The 13,752-nt window shown below is 47.2% G+C and overlaps 1 protein-coding gene across 2 annotated transcripts in view; it reads right to left on the bottom strand.

The window, feature by feature from the left end:
- TGFA (transforming growth factor alpha) overlaps window positions 1-13,752 on the bottom strand; it is a 114,064-nt gene that overhangs the window by 16,335 nt on the left and 83,977 nt on the right. Inside the window, exon 3 of one of the 2 annotated variants that reach the window (XM_070476468.1) lies at window positions 2,916-3,036. In XM_070476468.1, coding sequence (XP_070332569.1) covers window positions 2,916-3,036 — 121 coding nt within the window. The remainder of the gene's footprint in view (window positions 1-2,915; window positions 3,037-13,752) is intronic. The other variant, XM_070476475.1, reaches the window with a different exon arrangement.

The raw sequence follows: 13,752 nt of genomic DNA, 5'->3' as shown, positions 1-13,752 counted from the left end.
CACCCCGACTGAGGAGAACAAGAGAGCCACCCACGTCCCGCTCTCAGAAGGCTTCCACCAGCCAACGGGGCTCAGACACAGGTAGGGTTATTGCTCTGGGTCTCTGCTGACCCCGGCTCAAGGCTGCCAGCTCTCAACATTTAGAACAGCCCCTGATCTGGTGGAAACACTAACCTTCTGACACAATTTTGGTCAAAACTGTCCTCTCTCTCCAAAGAAGACCCTCTCATCGCATAGCCAGGAGTAGCCTGAGGTCTTGGCATGAGAGGTGACTGGAAGGGAGAAGACCCTCCACCTGCTGCACTGGAGGCTTCCTGATTTCTGGGCTAAAGAGCCACACTTCCTTCAGGGCCAGTGTTTCTCCACAGTGATCAGGCAAGTCACGAAAACAATCCCATCAGTCCCCAAGGCTCCCGTGTGTATTTTCCTAAGAGTGGTAGTCGTGATGACTGTGACTCTTGTCATCAGCGTGCTTTGAATGTATGGGGTGGGCAGGAGGGCTCTTGGCTCTGCAGATGTGACCTGGGGCCTTATCCAGTTCTCCTGGAGGGAGGCAGCCAGTGTGCCCCCCAAGTGAGGCCCAGAGGCACCCCAAGGGGCCACTGCACAGATTCACACAGCTGCGCCTCAGGAAAAGGGGAGTCCTACCCACCACTGCTTACGGCGGCAGGCTCTCCTGGGCCCCTGGGCTACTCCCCTGACACCCTTCAGCACTGTGGGTAAGAAAGCAGCTTTAGGAGCCGGACCAGCCGGGTCTGAATGTGCGCTCCCCTCTGTGATCAGGGCTCAACCTCTCCACACCCTGGGGTCATCATGAGGATTACATGAGTTAACACGTGGATCGTGCTTAGAACAGTGACTGGCATGAAGCAAAGCTCAATAAACGTTGGCTTTTTATTAACATTTAGTATTATTTACCAGTACCAGTGGCTTCCCAGATGGCGCTGGTGGTAAAGAACCCACCTGCCAATGCCAGAGACGTGTGTTTGACCCCCCTGGTTGGGAAGAGCCCCTGATGGAGGGCATGGCATGCTACTCCAGTATTCTTGCCTGGAGAATCCCCATGGATTGAGGAGCCTGGCAGGCTATGGTCTATAGAGTCACAAAGAGTCGGACATGACTGAAGTGACTTAGCACACACACACTGGTACTATTAGGTTGGATCATATGAAATTGCTGACTTCCATTTCCCACCTATAAAAATGGCATCTTCGTAGAGATGGATGGTTCTTAAAGGGGGTGGAGGACAATTCTGCCTCCTCCACATATCTCCTCACCCCAGGGCACATTTGGCAATGGCTGGAGACATTTTTGATTGCCACGACTGTTGGGGGGAAGTGGTGCTACTGGCACCTGGGGGGGTAGAGACCAGGGATGCTAACATCCTTCAGCCACACAGGCGTGCCCACACAACAAAGGGTTACCCAGCCCCAAATGCCCACAGTGCCAAGGCTGAGTACAGGGCCAGCTTACAGTATTCCACCATGCACAGGTTAACTTTCTTGAAACATCCCTTTCCCAAACTGATGGCTTCCACTGGCTAGAGAATAAAGGCTAACTTCCAACAGGCTCTGGCCTCCAATTCACCTGCAGATTTGTCTCCTCCCTGCTGTGGCCGCACTGACCCATAACAGTATAGTACAGCTAATAAAATAAGCCGGAAGTGCACGCAAAGGGTAGGGGTGCATGAGTGTCCAGGCCTTGAGTAACTTCTCTGCTTTCCCTATTAGCCTAAGTCCAACACCTGCTCTAGAAGGCTTTACTTATGTGCCTTTCTTGCCCAGTTGGGCTGACCATTGCAATCACTGGTGGCTTTTAACAAATGTGACTCCAGGGTCCCATCCCTAGAGATTCTGATTCAGTCAGTGTGGGTGGGCTCAGCTATACTTTAAGAAGCAACCCCCCCTGCACCCCACCCCCCGCCACCTCATGCTGGGCCTGCTATGCCCATCTTTATTCCCAAGTTGTTTTGTCCTGTTGCCAATCAGGCACACCAACCCTTTGTGTGCCCTTCTGGCTTATTTTATTAGCTGTGAGGTAAAGATGCCAGAGGGCACAGACCTCACCTCTGAGCTACTGGCCACTCAAAGGGATTCAACCCAGTGTCTTGCTCTCCAAAAATTCTAAGTAGTGAATTAAACTTGAATCCAAGATTGGGAGTTTGGGATTAACAGATGTATACTACTATATATAAAACGGGTAAGTAATAGGGACCTACTGTATAGCACAGGGAACAATATTCAATATCTTATAACAACCTATAATGGAAAAGAATCTCAAGAAGAATACATATATTATATGTATAAGTATATAACTGAATTGCTTTGCTACACACCTGATACTAATATAACACTGTAAATCAACTATGCAGATGCGCTCAGTCATATCCGACTCTTTTGCAACCCCACGGACCGTAGCCACCAGGCTCCTTTGTCCATGGGATTTTTCAGGCGAGCATGCTAGAGTGGGTTGCCATTTCCTCCTTCAGGGGATCTTCCCCACCCAGAAATGGAACCCTCATCTCTGGTGTCTCCTGCGTTAGCAGGCAGGTTCTTTACTGCAGAACCACCTGGGAAGCCCAAATCAACTATACTTCAATTAAAAAAAAAAAAAAAGGAAAAACCTCACTTGAATCCAGGAAGTTTTAGACTTTATGGAACCCAGGAGCCACCTGAGATGCTTGCTAAAAATGCAGACACCCAGGCTCCACGTCCTAGGATTCCTGCCTCAGTGGCTCTGGGCTGGGACCAGCAGGGTTGAAGCCGGTGTCCCTCAGCCCACTGTTCTGGTTCTCCATTATGTTTGGCTCCAGGGCGCTCAGGCAGCTCTGGCATGGCTTGTGGAGGTAAATGCTGTTTTAAGTGGTGGCTGGGACGCCTGCAGCCCCAACACCGCAGAACCACAGGGACACTTACACACACGCGGGCTTCTCCTCCTGCACCAAAAACCTGCAGGTTCCATGGAAGCAGAACTGACGGTGGGAATCTGGGCAGTCATTAAAATGGGACACCACAGCTGCAGCCACGGGCGGGTCTGCTGGGGAGAGAGAAGACACGTGGCTCAGATTCAAGGCACAGCAAGACATCCCACAGGTCCCCGCCCCCCTGGAGAAGGGGCCCGGATGGCTGGGCTTTCTGGTCCCTCCCAGCTTCTCCTCCTCAGCTTTCATGAATTATCTAATGGCCAGTCCAGAACCTGCTTGTGAGCTTGCCAGGGGGCTTTACTTACTTAGCTTTGTAGGAAACAAAACAGTCTCCCCAAAAGCCTCAGTGTAATTCAGAGATATCACAGCAATTTTACTATTTAAAGCCTATTCCCCAAGAACAACCTAATTTTACTTTTGCAAAATAATAGAGATCATTTTTTCAAAAGACAGCCTCCATAAAAATCTGTTTTAAAGGCAGGAAACTGAAGGAAGGTACAAAAGAGTACTATTTAACCATCCAGTTGATGCTGAGGAAGAATTATGATGCAAAAAGGTGTTCATGATATATAACTGTAAGAGAAGGAATACATTTCCAATGTGGTCTGTAGAGTATGATTCTATGTAAACAAACAGAAATTTAGACCTGAAGAAGTCTGGGAAGGATGACAGAAACACGGTGGCATGTGATCACGCCATGAAGATGACTTAGTGCAAACACGTCCACCTGGGCATGGCACAGGCAGGACTGGGAAAGCCAGGGTGGTGGTGGGGAGAGTTGGGTTCACTCAGAGCTCTGTGGCTCTCAGGAGCTTGGGGCATCATCAGACCTCTCAGGCTACTCAGAAGCACTCTAAGGAACCACACGTCACCTACTAACCAGCCCAAAGGGATTTATTAGACTCCAATATCTGTGCTTTGTCCAAATAACCCTTCAGACACAGTAGGCAGCTATTTCAAGATGGCATAATAGATGTTTTTGTTGCATCTTTCAAATTCTCTTAAAACAGAAAGAGAAATTAAGGAAACAATACCATTCACCATTGCAACAAAAAGAATAAAATACTTAGGAGTATATCTACCTAAAGAAACAAAAGACCTATACATAGAAAACTATAAAACACTGATGAAAGAAATCGAAGAGGACACAAACAGATGGAGAAATATACCGGGTTCATGGATTGGAAGAATTAATATTGTCAAAATGGCTATACTACCCAAAGCAATCTATAGATTCAATGCAATCCCTATCAAACTACCAACGGTATTTTTCACAGAACTAGAACAAATAATTTCACAATTTGTATGGAAATACAAAAAACCTCGAATAGCCAAAGTAATCTTGAGAAAGAAGAATGGAACTGGAGGAATCAACCTGCCTGACTTCAGACTATACTACAAAGCCACAGTCATCAAGACAGTTTGGTACTGGCACAAAGACAGAAATATAGATCAATGGAACAGAATAGAAAGCCCAGAGATAAATCCATGAACCTATGGACACCTTATTTTCGACAAAGGAGGCAAGGATATACAATGGAAAAAAGACAACCTCTTTAACAAGTGGTGCTGGGAAAACTGGTCAACCACCTGTAAAAGAATGAAACTAGAACACTTTCTAACACCATACACAAAAATAAACACAAAATGGATTAAAGATCTAAATGTAGGACCAGAAACTATAAAACTCCTAGAGGAGAACACAGGCAAAACACTCTCCGACATAAATCACAGCAGGATCCTCTATGACCCACATCCCAGAATTTTAGAAATAAAAGCAAAAATAAACAAATGGGACCTAATGAAACTTAAAAGCTTTTGCACAACAAAGGAAACTATAAGCAAGGTGAAAAGACAGCCCTCAGATTGGGAGAAAATAATAGCAAACGAAGCAACAGACAAAGGATTAATCTCAAAAATATACAAGCAACTCCTCCAGCTCAACTCCAGAAAAATAAATGACCCAATCAAAAAATGGGCCAAAGAACTAAACAGACATTTCTCCAAGGAAGACATACAGATGGCTAACAAACACATGAAAAGATGCTCAACATCACACATTATCAGAGAAATGCAAATCAAAACCACAATGAGGTACCATTACACGCCAGTCAGGATGGCTGCTATCCAAAAGTCTACAAGCAATAAATGCTGGAGAGGGTGTGGAGAAAAGGGAACCCTGTTACACTGTTGGTGGGAATGCAAATTAGTACAGCCACTATGGAAAACAGTGTGGAGATTTCTTAAAAAGCTGGAAATAGAACTGCCATATGACGCAGCAATCCCTCTTCTGGGCATACACACCAAGGAAACCAGATCTGAAAGAGACACGTGCACCCCAATGTTCATTGCAGCACTGTTTATAATAGCCAGGACATGGAAGCAACCTAGATGCCCATCAGCAGACGAATGGATGAGGAAGCTGTGGTACATATACACCATGGAATATTACTCAGCCGTTAAAAAAATTCATTTGAATCAGTTCTAATGAGGTGGATGAAACTGGAGCCCATTATACAGAGCGAAGTAAGCCAGAAAGATAAAGACCATTACAGTATACTAACACATATATATGGACTTTAGAAAGATGGTAACGATAACCCTATATGCAAAACAGAAAAAGAGACTCAGATGTATAGAACAGACTTGTGGACTCTGGGAGAAGGCGAGGGTGGGATGTTTCAAGAGAACAGCATCGAAACATGTATATTATCTAGGGTGAAACAGATCACCAGCCCAGGTTGGGTGCATGAGACAAGTGCTCGGGCCTGGTGCACTGGGAAGACCCAGAGGGATCGGGTGGAGAGGGAGGTGGGAGGGGGGACCGGGATGGGGAATACATGTAAATCCATGGCTAATTCATTTCAATGTATGACAAAAACCACTGCAATGATGTAAAGTAATTAGCCTCCAACTAATAAAAATAAATGGAAAAAAAAAAGAAAAAGAAAAACAAAAGATTCTCTTATATTTGTGTTTGGGCATTTAGGGAGTAGGTCGTTCTCATATATTTTTTGGAGGGAAAAACATATGTGCCTGGAGCTCTTGCTTTTTTGAGTGAATCAAACTCCAATTTCATATTGTAAGATTTTCAACCATCATGAAATAGTAAACTCATGTTGCTATCTATTTATGATTTGCCTCTAGAAGTATCACAATTTTGGAAAACTCATAATTCCAATGGAAAAAAACAGAGCCTAAAAAGTACAGCTTTGATGCTTTTGAATTACGGTGCTGAAGGAGACTCTTGAGAATCTCTTGGACTACAAGGAGAATAAACCAGTCAATCCTAAAGAAAATCAACCCCGAATATCCATTGGAAGGACTGATGCTGAAGCTCCAATACTTCGGCCACCTGATGTGATGAGCTGATTCAATGGAAAAGAGCCTGGTGCTGGGAAAGATGGAAGGCAAAAGGAAAAGGGGGAGGCAGATGATGAGATGGTTAGATAGCATCACCAACTCAATAGACATGAGTTTGAGCAAACTCCAGGAGACAGTGAAGGACAGGTAAGCCTGGTGTGCTGCAGTCCACAGGGTCACAAAGAGTTGGACATGACTTAGCGACTGAACAAGAAAAAATACAGCAGAATCCTTGATGCAGAGAGCCCTTAGAGGCCATGACCTTGGGCTGAGGAGGCAGAAAGACAAGGATGAGGGTTCTGCCTCTGCTGCCTGGATGCCGTTCTGAGCTTCCACCTGGGAGGCAGCGAGTCCTCTGCCTCGTGGTGGCTCTGAGGTTGAGCGAGGTCAAGCCTAGTAAGTACTATGCTCACTGTTAGCTCTTCTGTTATCAGCACCTACAATCCCATGATGCTAATGAGTCCCACATGTGACCAGACCACTCTCATATAATCTCCTCCTCTCTGCCTAAGTTCACTGCAGCGCAACTAAAAGTCCAGGGGTGCCTTTCAGTCACTGAAGATAGCGGCTTTCACATGTGAAGATCAGCAGAGAAGCCCAAAGCCAGGTGAAGGTGGCAACCCAGGGCAGTTGGCCAGCCCTCTTCCTGCCTGCAGCACGTCCCTGCCCAGCAGTCGCCTCCAGGACACGGGGGCTGACTACAGTTATCTGCACGTCCTGGGCCCAGGTGGTTCATGAGTGGCTTGGCCACTTGCTGACAGCAGACACTGGGATGATAAGTTGAGGCTGAAAGGGTCTGCTGTAGGTCACATAACCAGCATTTCTGTGCTCACTAAACTCATCAAGGGGCAAATATGGAGAGACGAAGGACCTGGAGACCAGTGGATCTAATTTGATTAGATGTCGAAAAAGGCTTTTGATAAGCTCTATGAAAGGCTTTTTAGACAACCCCCTCCAAGTGGCTATTGCAAGTCCCTTGTCAGGGCTCACAGCCAGGCTCCTTCACGTATGATCTGTGGGCCGACAGCTTCACATCCCTGCAGCTTGTCAGAAAGCCAAGTTCCTGGGCCCCACCCTAGACTACGGGGTTAGGATCCTTGGGGTGGGGTCTAGGAATTTGTGTGACAAGCTGCCCAGCCCAAGTGACTTTTTTTTAAAAAAGTCAGGTTTATTGAGACAGAATTGACATACAGTACCTTTTGCCCTCCAGGTGATTCTGATGGGCAATCATCACCAGAACCAAGTTAGCATCACAGGAAACAAAGGAGAGAGACAAAGGCGTCTCAGAAAAGAAAAACAGCAGGGCTCCTGAAAGGCACGCTTGTTGGAGCCGATCATCTTCCAGCTCTCCAAGCTCCTTTGTGATACTGAAGCCTACAATCCGCTGACGGTCCTGGTGGTGAAGTGTCAGGTCAATAGAAACATATTAAAAGGAACACTCGGAATCTGTCTTTGGGAACACTACTCCCCAGAGCTGATGGAGCGGGAGGAGACTCAGTGTCGCAATCTTGTATTTATGGATATTTTGCCTCCACTCATAAATGACTTGAGGCTTTATAAAAATAGGTACCATAGAAAGGAGATGCAAGTGAGAAAGACGTATGTGTGTGTGTGTGAGAGAGAGAGAGAGAGAAAGAGAGAGAGATGGAGAGGGAAGGAGGGAGAATTGGGTGGGAAGGGGAGGAAGGAGAGAAGATACACAGAAGGGAGAGACGGAAGGAGAGACAGATGGAGAGAGGGGCATAGGAGGGAAGTGGGGGAAAGAGGAAGGATAGAGAGACAGAGACAGACAGGCAGTAAGAATGGGAAGGACAGAGCAGACAAAGGAATACAAGGGCAGGGGTCTAAAAGAACTAAGAAGTCAGGTATCAGGTTACACATGAAGACATGTCAGAGAGTCCTGAGCACGTGCCTCCATGCCTCCAGGTCATCTAAGCAAGGATGCACACAGTCCACTAGATAGAAATGCACCCATTTTGCATATGCAGGACAGGCTCAGCTTTGCCCGAGTCTATGGTCAGAGAGCAACTTCTGCAGCTGCTTTCGAAGGGGACTTCAAGTGTTATGGTGGACGACATCTCCCAGGAAGACAACACAGAGACACTTGCCAATGTCACTGTCTACTGTTCAATAGCTAAGAGCCAAAGAGTCCAGGCCGTGGGGAAACTCCCTGCCCTCGTCACAGTGATGAAGGCGAATACCTGCTGGTCTGCTCTCTGCAGTCAGAGAGCAGCGTGAGGTGGGGAGTCTGATGCTTAGAAGGTAGCCTCCCAGTCCTCAACAATCCCACTGTTCTCACTCAACCCCCGGTGCTGAGAGGACCAAGGGATGCTAAGTGATGATCATGATCACTAAAATACTGTTTATTTTAAACCCCCTTTTCCTGATTACAAAAGTGATACATCACTGTAGAAACCTTTTGTAAGTGCCGATGTAAAATAAAAAACATTTTCAAGAATAAAACTCATCTTTAATCCACCACTTCGGGAGAACTGGGCTTGCCTGGTGGCGTAGTTGCTAAAGAATCCGCCTGCAATGCAGGAGACCCCGGTTCAATTCCTGGGTCGGGAAGATACCCTGAAGAAGGAAATGGCAACCCACACCATTATTCTTGCCTGGAGAATTCCATGGACGGAGGAGCCTGGTGGGCTATAGTCCCATTGTCTGTGTGCCTGCACACACACACACTCATGAAAACTTCTTATTTCTATTCTGTCACATAAGCTTCTGTGACATCCCAAACATTTTAAGAGCAAGCATTTAGTTCAAGGTCTGCACTGGGCGCCATCCTGGTGCCTAACCCCGAGCAGCTCAATGTGTGCAGTGAGGTGGTTCCTGTTTCCAACAGCACGTCCAATGGCTCGGGGTGGGGGGGGGGGGGTTGTGACCTGTGCTGGGGAAATGGATGGGGAGGAGGGGACCAGACATGGTCCGAGGCTGGGCCACCTCCTGGCCCTCTGCACTTGCAGCAGCCTCTGGGGGAAGCACTGGCTAAGCCTCCTGGGCTGAGAAACCTAAAAGCCCTGTGCAGCGTGCGAAGCTCCCTACAGGTCAGGGTGGGATTTTATTCTTGTTTTGGGGCTTTTATAGGTATTTGCCTCAGGTACACCACTAGAATCTGCAGTGAAAACCCCAACACCGTAGTATGGTATGCTCACAGAAAAGACCTGTCCTACTGATGCTAACACAAGCTCCAGGGATGCTCTGGAGGAAAGGGCTCTGGGCGCAGCTGGGAGGAGAGAAGATGGCTTCACTTTCTGAGTGTGTCTTACATGCTGGTTGCTGGCCTTATAGCCAGGCAGGGCGGGCGGTCACATCAGGTGGAGGATTTGCTGGTAACTTTCATAACTATGAGGGGCATCCCTGATAGCTCAGCTGGTAAAGAATCTGCCTGCAATGCAGGAGACCCTGGTTTGATTCCTGGGTCAGGAAGATCCCCTGGAGAAGGGATAGGCTACCCACTCCAATATTCCTGGGCTTCCCTTGTGGCTCAGCTGGTAAAGAAACCACCTGCAGTGTGGGAGACCTGGGTTAGACCCCTGGGTTGAGAAGATCCCCTGGAGAAGGGAATGGCTACCCACTCCAGTATTCTGGCCTGGAGAGTTCCATGGTCCATGGGGTCGCAGAGTCGGACATGACTGAGCGACTTTCCTTTTCATACATAACTATGAGCCATACAAGGCAACACCCCGACTCCCAGCATCTTCCCAGCGAAGGAGTCTTTCAGCCTGCCTCTGTCCCTCTGTTTCCCTCCCCCCTCTTCTCTCTCCTTATTTTTGCTGTACCCTCCTCTACTTTCTCCCTCTTAGTTCTTCTTTCTCTTCTTTCTGAAAACTCAAGGAAATATCAAAGTGAAGGAAGGAAAGGTCTAGACACTTAAAAGAGAAAAACCCCACCTCACTTGGAAAAGAAAGGTGAGGCCAACAGAAACTCCAAGGAGGCCCTGGGGTCCAGGCAGGCAGGCGTGAGTAGGCTGCCCCCTCCCTTGGGCTCCAGACCCTGCCCTCCTCTCCTCCAGGCACTGGGTCTGATGCACACGTGGGCTGATTGGAAAATCAAATGCTCTGGTTTGCGGAACAGACCTCATACCAAGGCCATCTGCAGTTGGAGTTTCGAAGCCATTCAGTTCCTGTTGCTCTGAAATTTATGAGAGGCCTCCCCAGCTTGTTAACCAAATGCGTATCTCACAGATACTGCTGTTCTCTCACGAAGCTATGAAAACTTTGCCTCGAGACCACAGATCCACTAATAGGGCCTGGAACCCCTGCCCCACTCACAGGAAGAAGGTCTGGAATAGCAATCTAGGGGATGTGGAAACCACGGATTCAACTCAAGCAGGGGTCTCTGCAGTCAGAAGGGTCGGAGGCAGCCGTCTGAACACCGCCTTCTAACACCCCTGCTCCCCTGGGGGTGGGGGGAAGGGCGTCCACACCGCTGAGGACCATCACCCCTCCTAAAAAGCAGCCCTAATTGGACTTTCTGTAGGGCTGGCCCCTGGAAACCAACTCCTCAACTCTCTTCTCCAGACATCAGCAGTTGCGAACACATTTGCCTGTTGTGAAGCTTACATCATTTATAGCCATTTCATTACTTCCTCATATATGGCTAACTTTCTGACAGTTTAAGAATGACACCTGTTTTTTTAGTAGGAATTTTCAGACAGGTTTTTCACCTGGGGCTGAGTATGTTCTCTTCAGACACTAAAGTGGGAAAGCCAACTAATGCTTCTGGAATGTCTAGGAGAAAAGGCAATAGATGAATTTTATGAAGATGGGAGCTGGTCAGCAGCCCCTGTGAAGTTAGGGGAGCGGATGGAGCTGAGTGCATCTGAGATCAGCTCGCTGGTGCTCCCAGGGCCAAGGCCAGAGGCACAAACTCCTCTTGTCTCAGTTCTGGGGTGGAGAAGGCTCGCTTTAGGCTGCCAGTGAGCCCATTTTACAGGGAAGGAACTCCAGGCTTACATGAGCCATGCATGAACCTGCAGAGTTAGCCGGCGTGTGCGGGGAAGGCTGGTACAGAGGCTTACACCTGGGCGGCAGAGGTGCTAAGCCAGGGCTTAGAGAAAAGGCTGGTGCAGAGCACAGGCACCTCCCCGGATCGAGCAGGGACCCTGGTTCCCCTGGGCATTAGGGGGGTGAGAAAAAGAACTATCATGAATTTTAGAAGTGATCCTGACGAGGAAGAGCATTGTCAGCAGGGAGTGTGGTAACGCTTCTGACCTTTACCACAGAGAGAAACATACCATCAAGGAAGGCCATCAATGAGATCATTTCCTGTGCCAGTGTGAGGGGCAGATGAACAGGGCGTGGTTTCAAGTGAACAGTGGGAGTCAGCAGAGTACAGGGGAGTAATCTCAGTTACATTCACAGGAGCAGGAAAATACATCTCATTCCTAAGGGCTGCTAGTCAATCGAGGGGAGCTCAATTCCGCTGAATTTGGGCTGTGTGTGGTGGTGGTGTGATATAATCACTCAACTCATTCACAAACCAAGGACAGCGAATACTTTAAAAAGGACAGATACAAAGCAATCTGAAAGCAGCCTGGCTTCGCAGTCCCATCATTTAAGGGGCAATGATCATTTGTCATAGTTAAGCAATGAGAGAAAAGTGACTCTAAGAAGCCCGGCCGTGCCTCCTGCCATCCCACTCATGTGGTGGGGTGAGGGAAGGGGAGCACCATTTTTGTTACTGCCACCCCCATCCCGAGACTCTCAATTTTCTGACAGCAAATCTTACACATCAAAGATAATATACTTTTCCTATTACATGATCCCCAAATATAGATTTACTCAGTTTTAAGCAGTTTTTTCTAACACTGGCTAGTTTTGACCCTAGTTGATCTTCACATTCCCCTGGTCTTACTCTGACTTTTAGACCCTGCCCACTGCTCCACCCCCACTTAAGAGCATGGAGACCATGTTATATCCTTACACCTTATACCACCTGTGGGGTAAACATCACTATTCCCTAATTTTCAGATGAGGAAACGGAACTAAAGCTTAGGTAACCTTGCCAATGCAGCTAGAAAGTACTAGAACTAGACTTTTATCTCGGTTCTCTTTGATTTTAAGAGAGTAAAGAGCTGTAGAAGATGAGAACACGATTCAAGTCCAGGAAGACAGATGCTGGGAAGGCACATAATCAAACTCAATCGGACTCTGCAAGTCACATGGCTGTGAGGAAGGGGAACACTTAGCTTCTTAGGCAGTTAGGAAACTAGATGACTTTCTAGTAATCAGAAAGGGGCACTTTTACAAGAAGCAAGAGGAAGTATTACTTTATCTGGGGGAGGAGTGGGGGACAGTACATGTGAAACTTATTATTCCCATGAGGGAGCAGTGACTGCAAAACATAGATGCAAAAGAGATTTCTGTCCACAGATGATGGTTAATTGAGTAGTAGTTGCAAAGAGGGTGGGGGCTGGCCCACAGGATAGTACCAAGGGTCTCACAAAACCCACCCTCCCCAGAGCCCAACCTCTAGGCTACATGATGCTCATGTCCAAGAAACTGGGAGCTACTGGCTCAGAGCAGGGCTAAACTGGACTCTGAATTGCTTCTGCAGCTTTAAACAAGATCTGGGGCAGGGGGGGAACCTAAGGGAGCATCCAAGCTAATTTAATTCCCTCTGAGCATTTCTCTCTTTAGGATAAGACTCAAGGGGAATCAGATGTGATGGAACCAAATTCAAAGAAAGGTATCGGTGAAGAAACAGACAACACAGACAACATATTTCCTACCAAGATATTGGCTTTAAATAACACAACACCTGTGTGTGTGTGAGAGTGAGGCGGGGGGAGGGGCGGGGAGAGACAGACAAGAAAACAGATACATATTCAGAGAGAAAATCACTCACTGGGAGTATTTGACACCAATGGGGTTCATTCTGCTTGTGGTTATTTCTAAGGCAAGGCAGAACTTGCATTACTTTTGGTACCTTTTTCTAATTCAACAGAAGAGAATCAGATAACATGAATACAAAAACAATTTGCTAGGTTCATGTCCCATCTAAGGCAGCTAACCTCAGCTCATCTAATGAACTGGTATAATAATAATAGAGATAAACTAAACAATAAATGTAATACCTTGAATCATCCCCAAACCACAGCCCCCCACCTCCTAATCCCAGTCCATGGAAAAGCTGTCTTCCACAAAACTGGTCCCTGCTGCCAAAAAGGTTGGGGATCACTGATCTAAAGTACCTGGGTTTATGATGTAAAACAATTCCAAAAAAGGGACATGTAGATAAAAAAATTTTTGACCACTGTCCTTATGTAAAGTATAGAGATGAGGTCCAGTGTATATGAGGTTGGTTGCCTTGGGATAGAAGCCCAGATAATGTATTTATGAGTCAAGAGGAAGGCAGCATGTAACTGATGGGTGCTGGCAAATTGGTAGATAGAGTTGTAAGAGTCTGGAGAAGTTCTTTTCTGATGGCTTAAATTTTCTGAGTGAAATAGGAAGCAA

Source organism: Odocoileus virginianus, chromosome 2 (assembly GCF_023699985.2).
Source record: "Odocoileus virginianus isolate 20LAN1187 ecotype Illinois chromosome 2, Ovbor_1.2, whole genome shotgun sequence".
Lineage (NCBI taxonomy): Eukaryota > Metazoa > Chordata > Mammalia > Artiodactyla > Cervidae > Odocoileus > Odocoileus virginianus.
The sequence above is the reverse complement of the archived record's forward strand: the minus strand, read 5'-3'. Positions and strand labels throughout refer to the sequence as shown.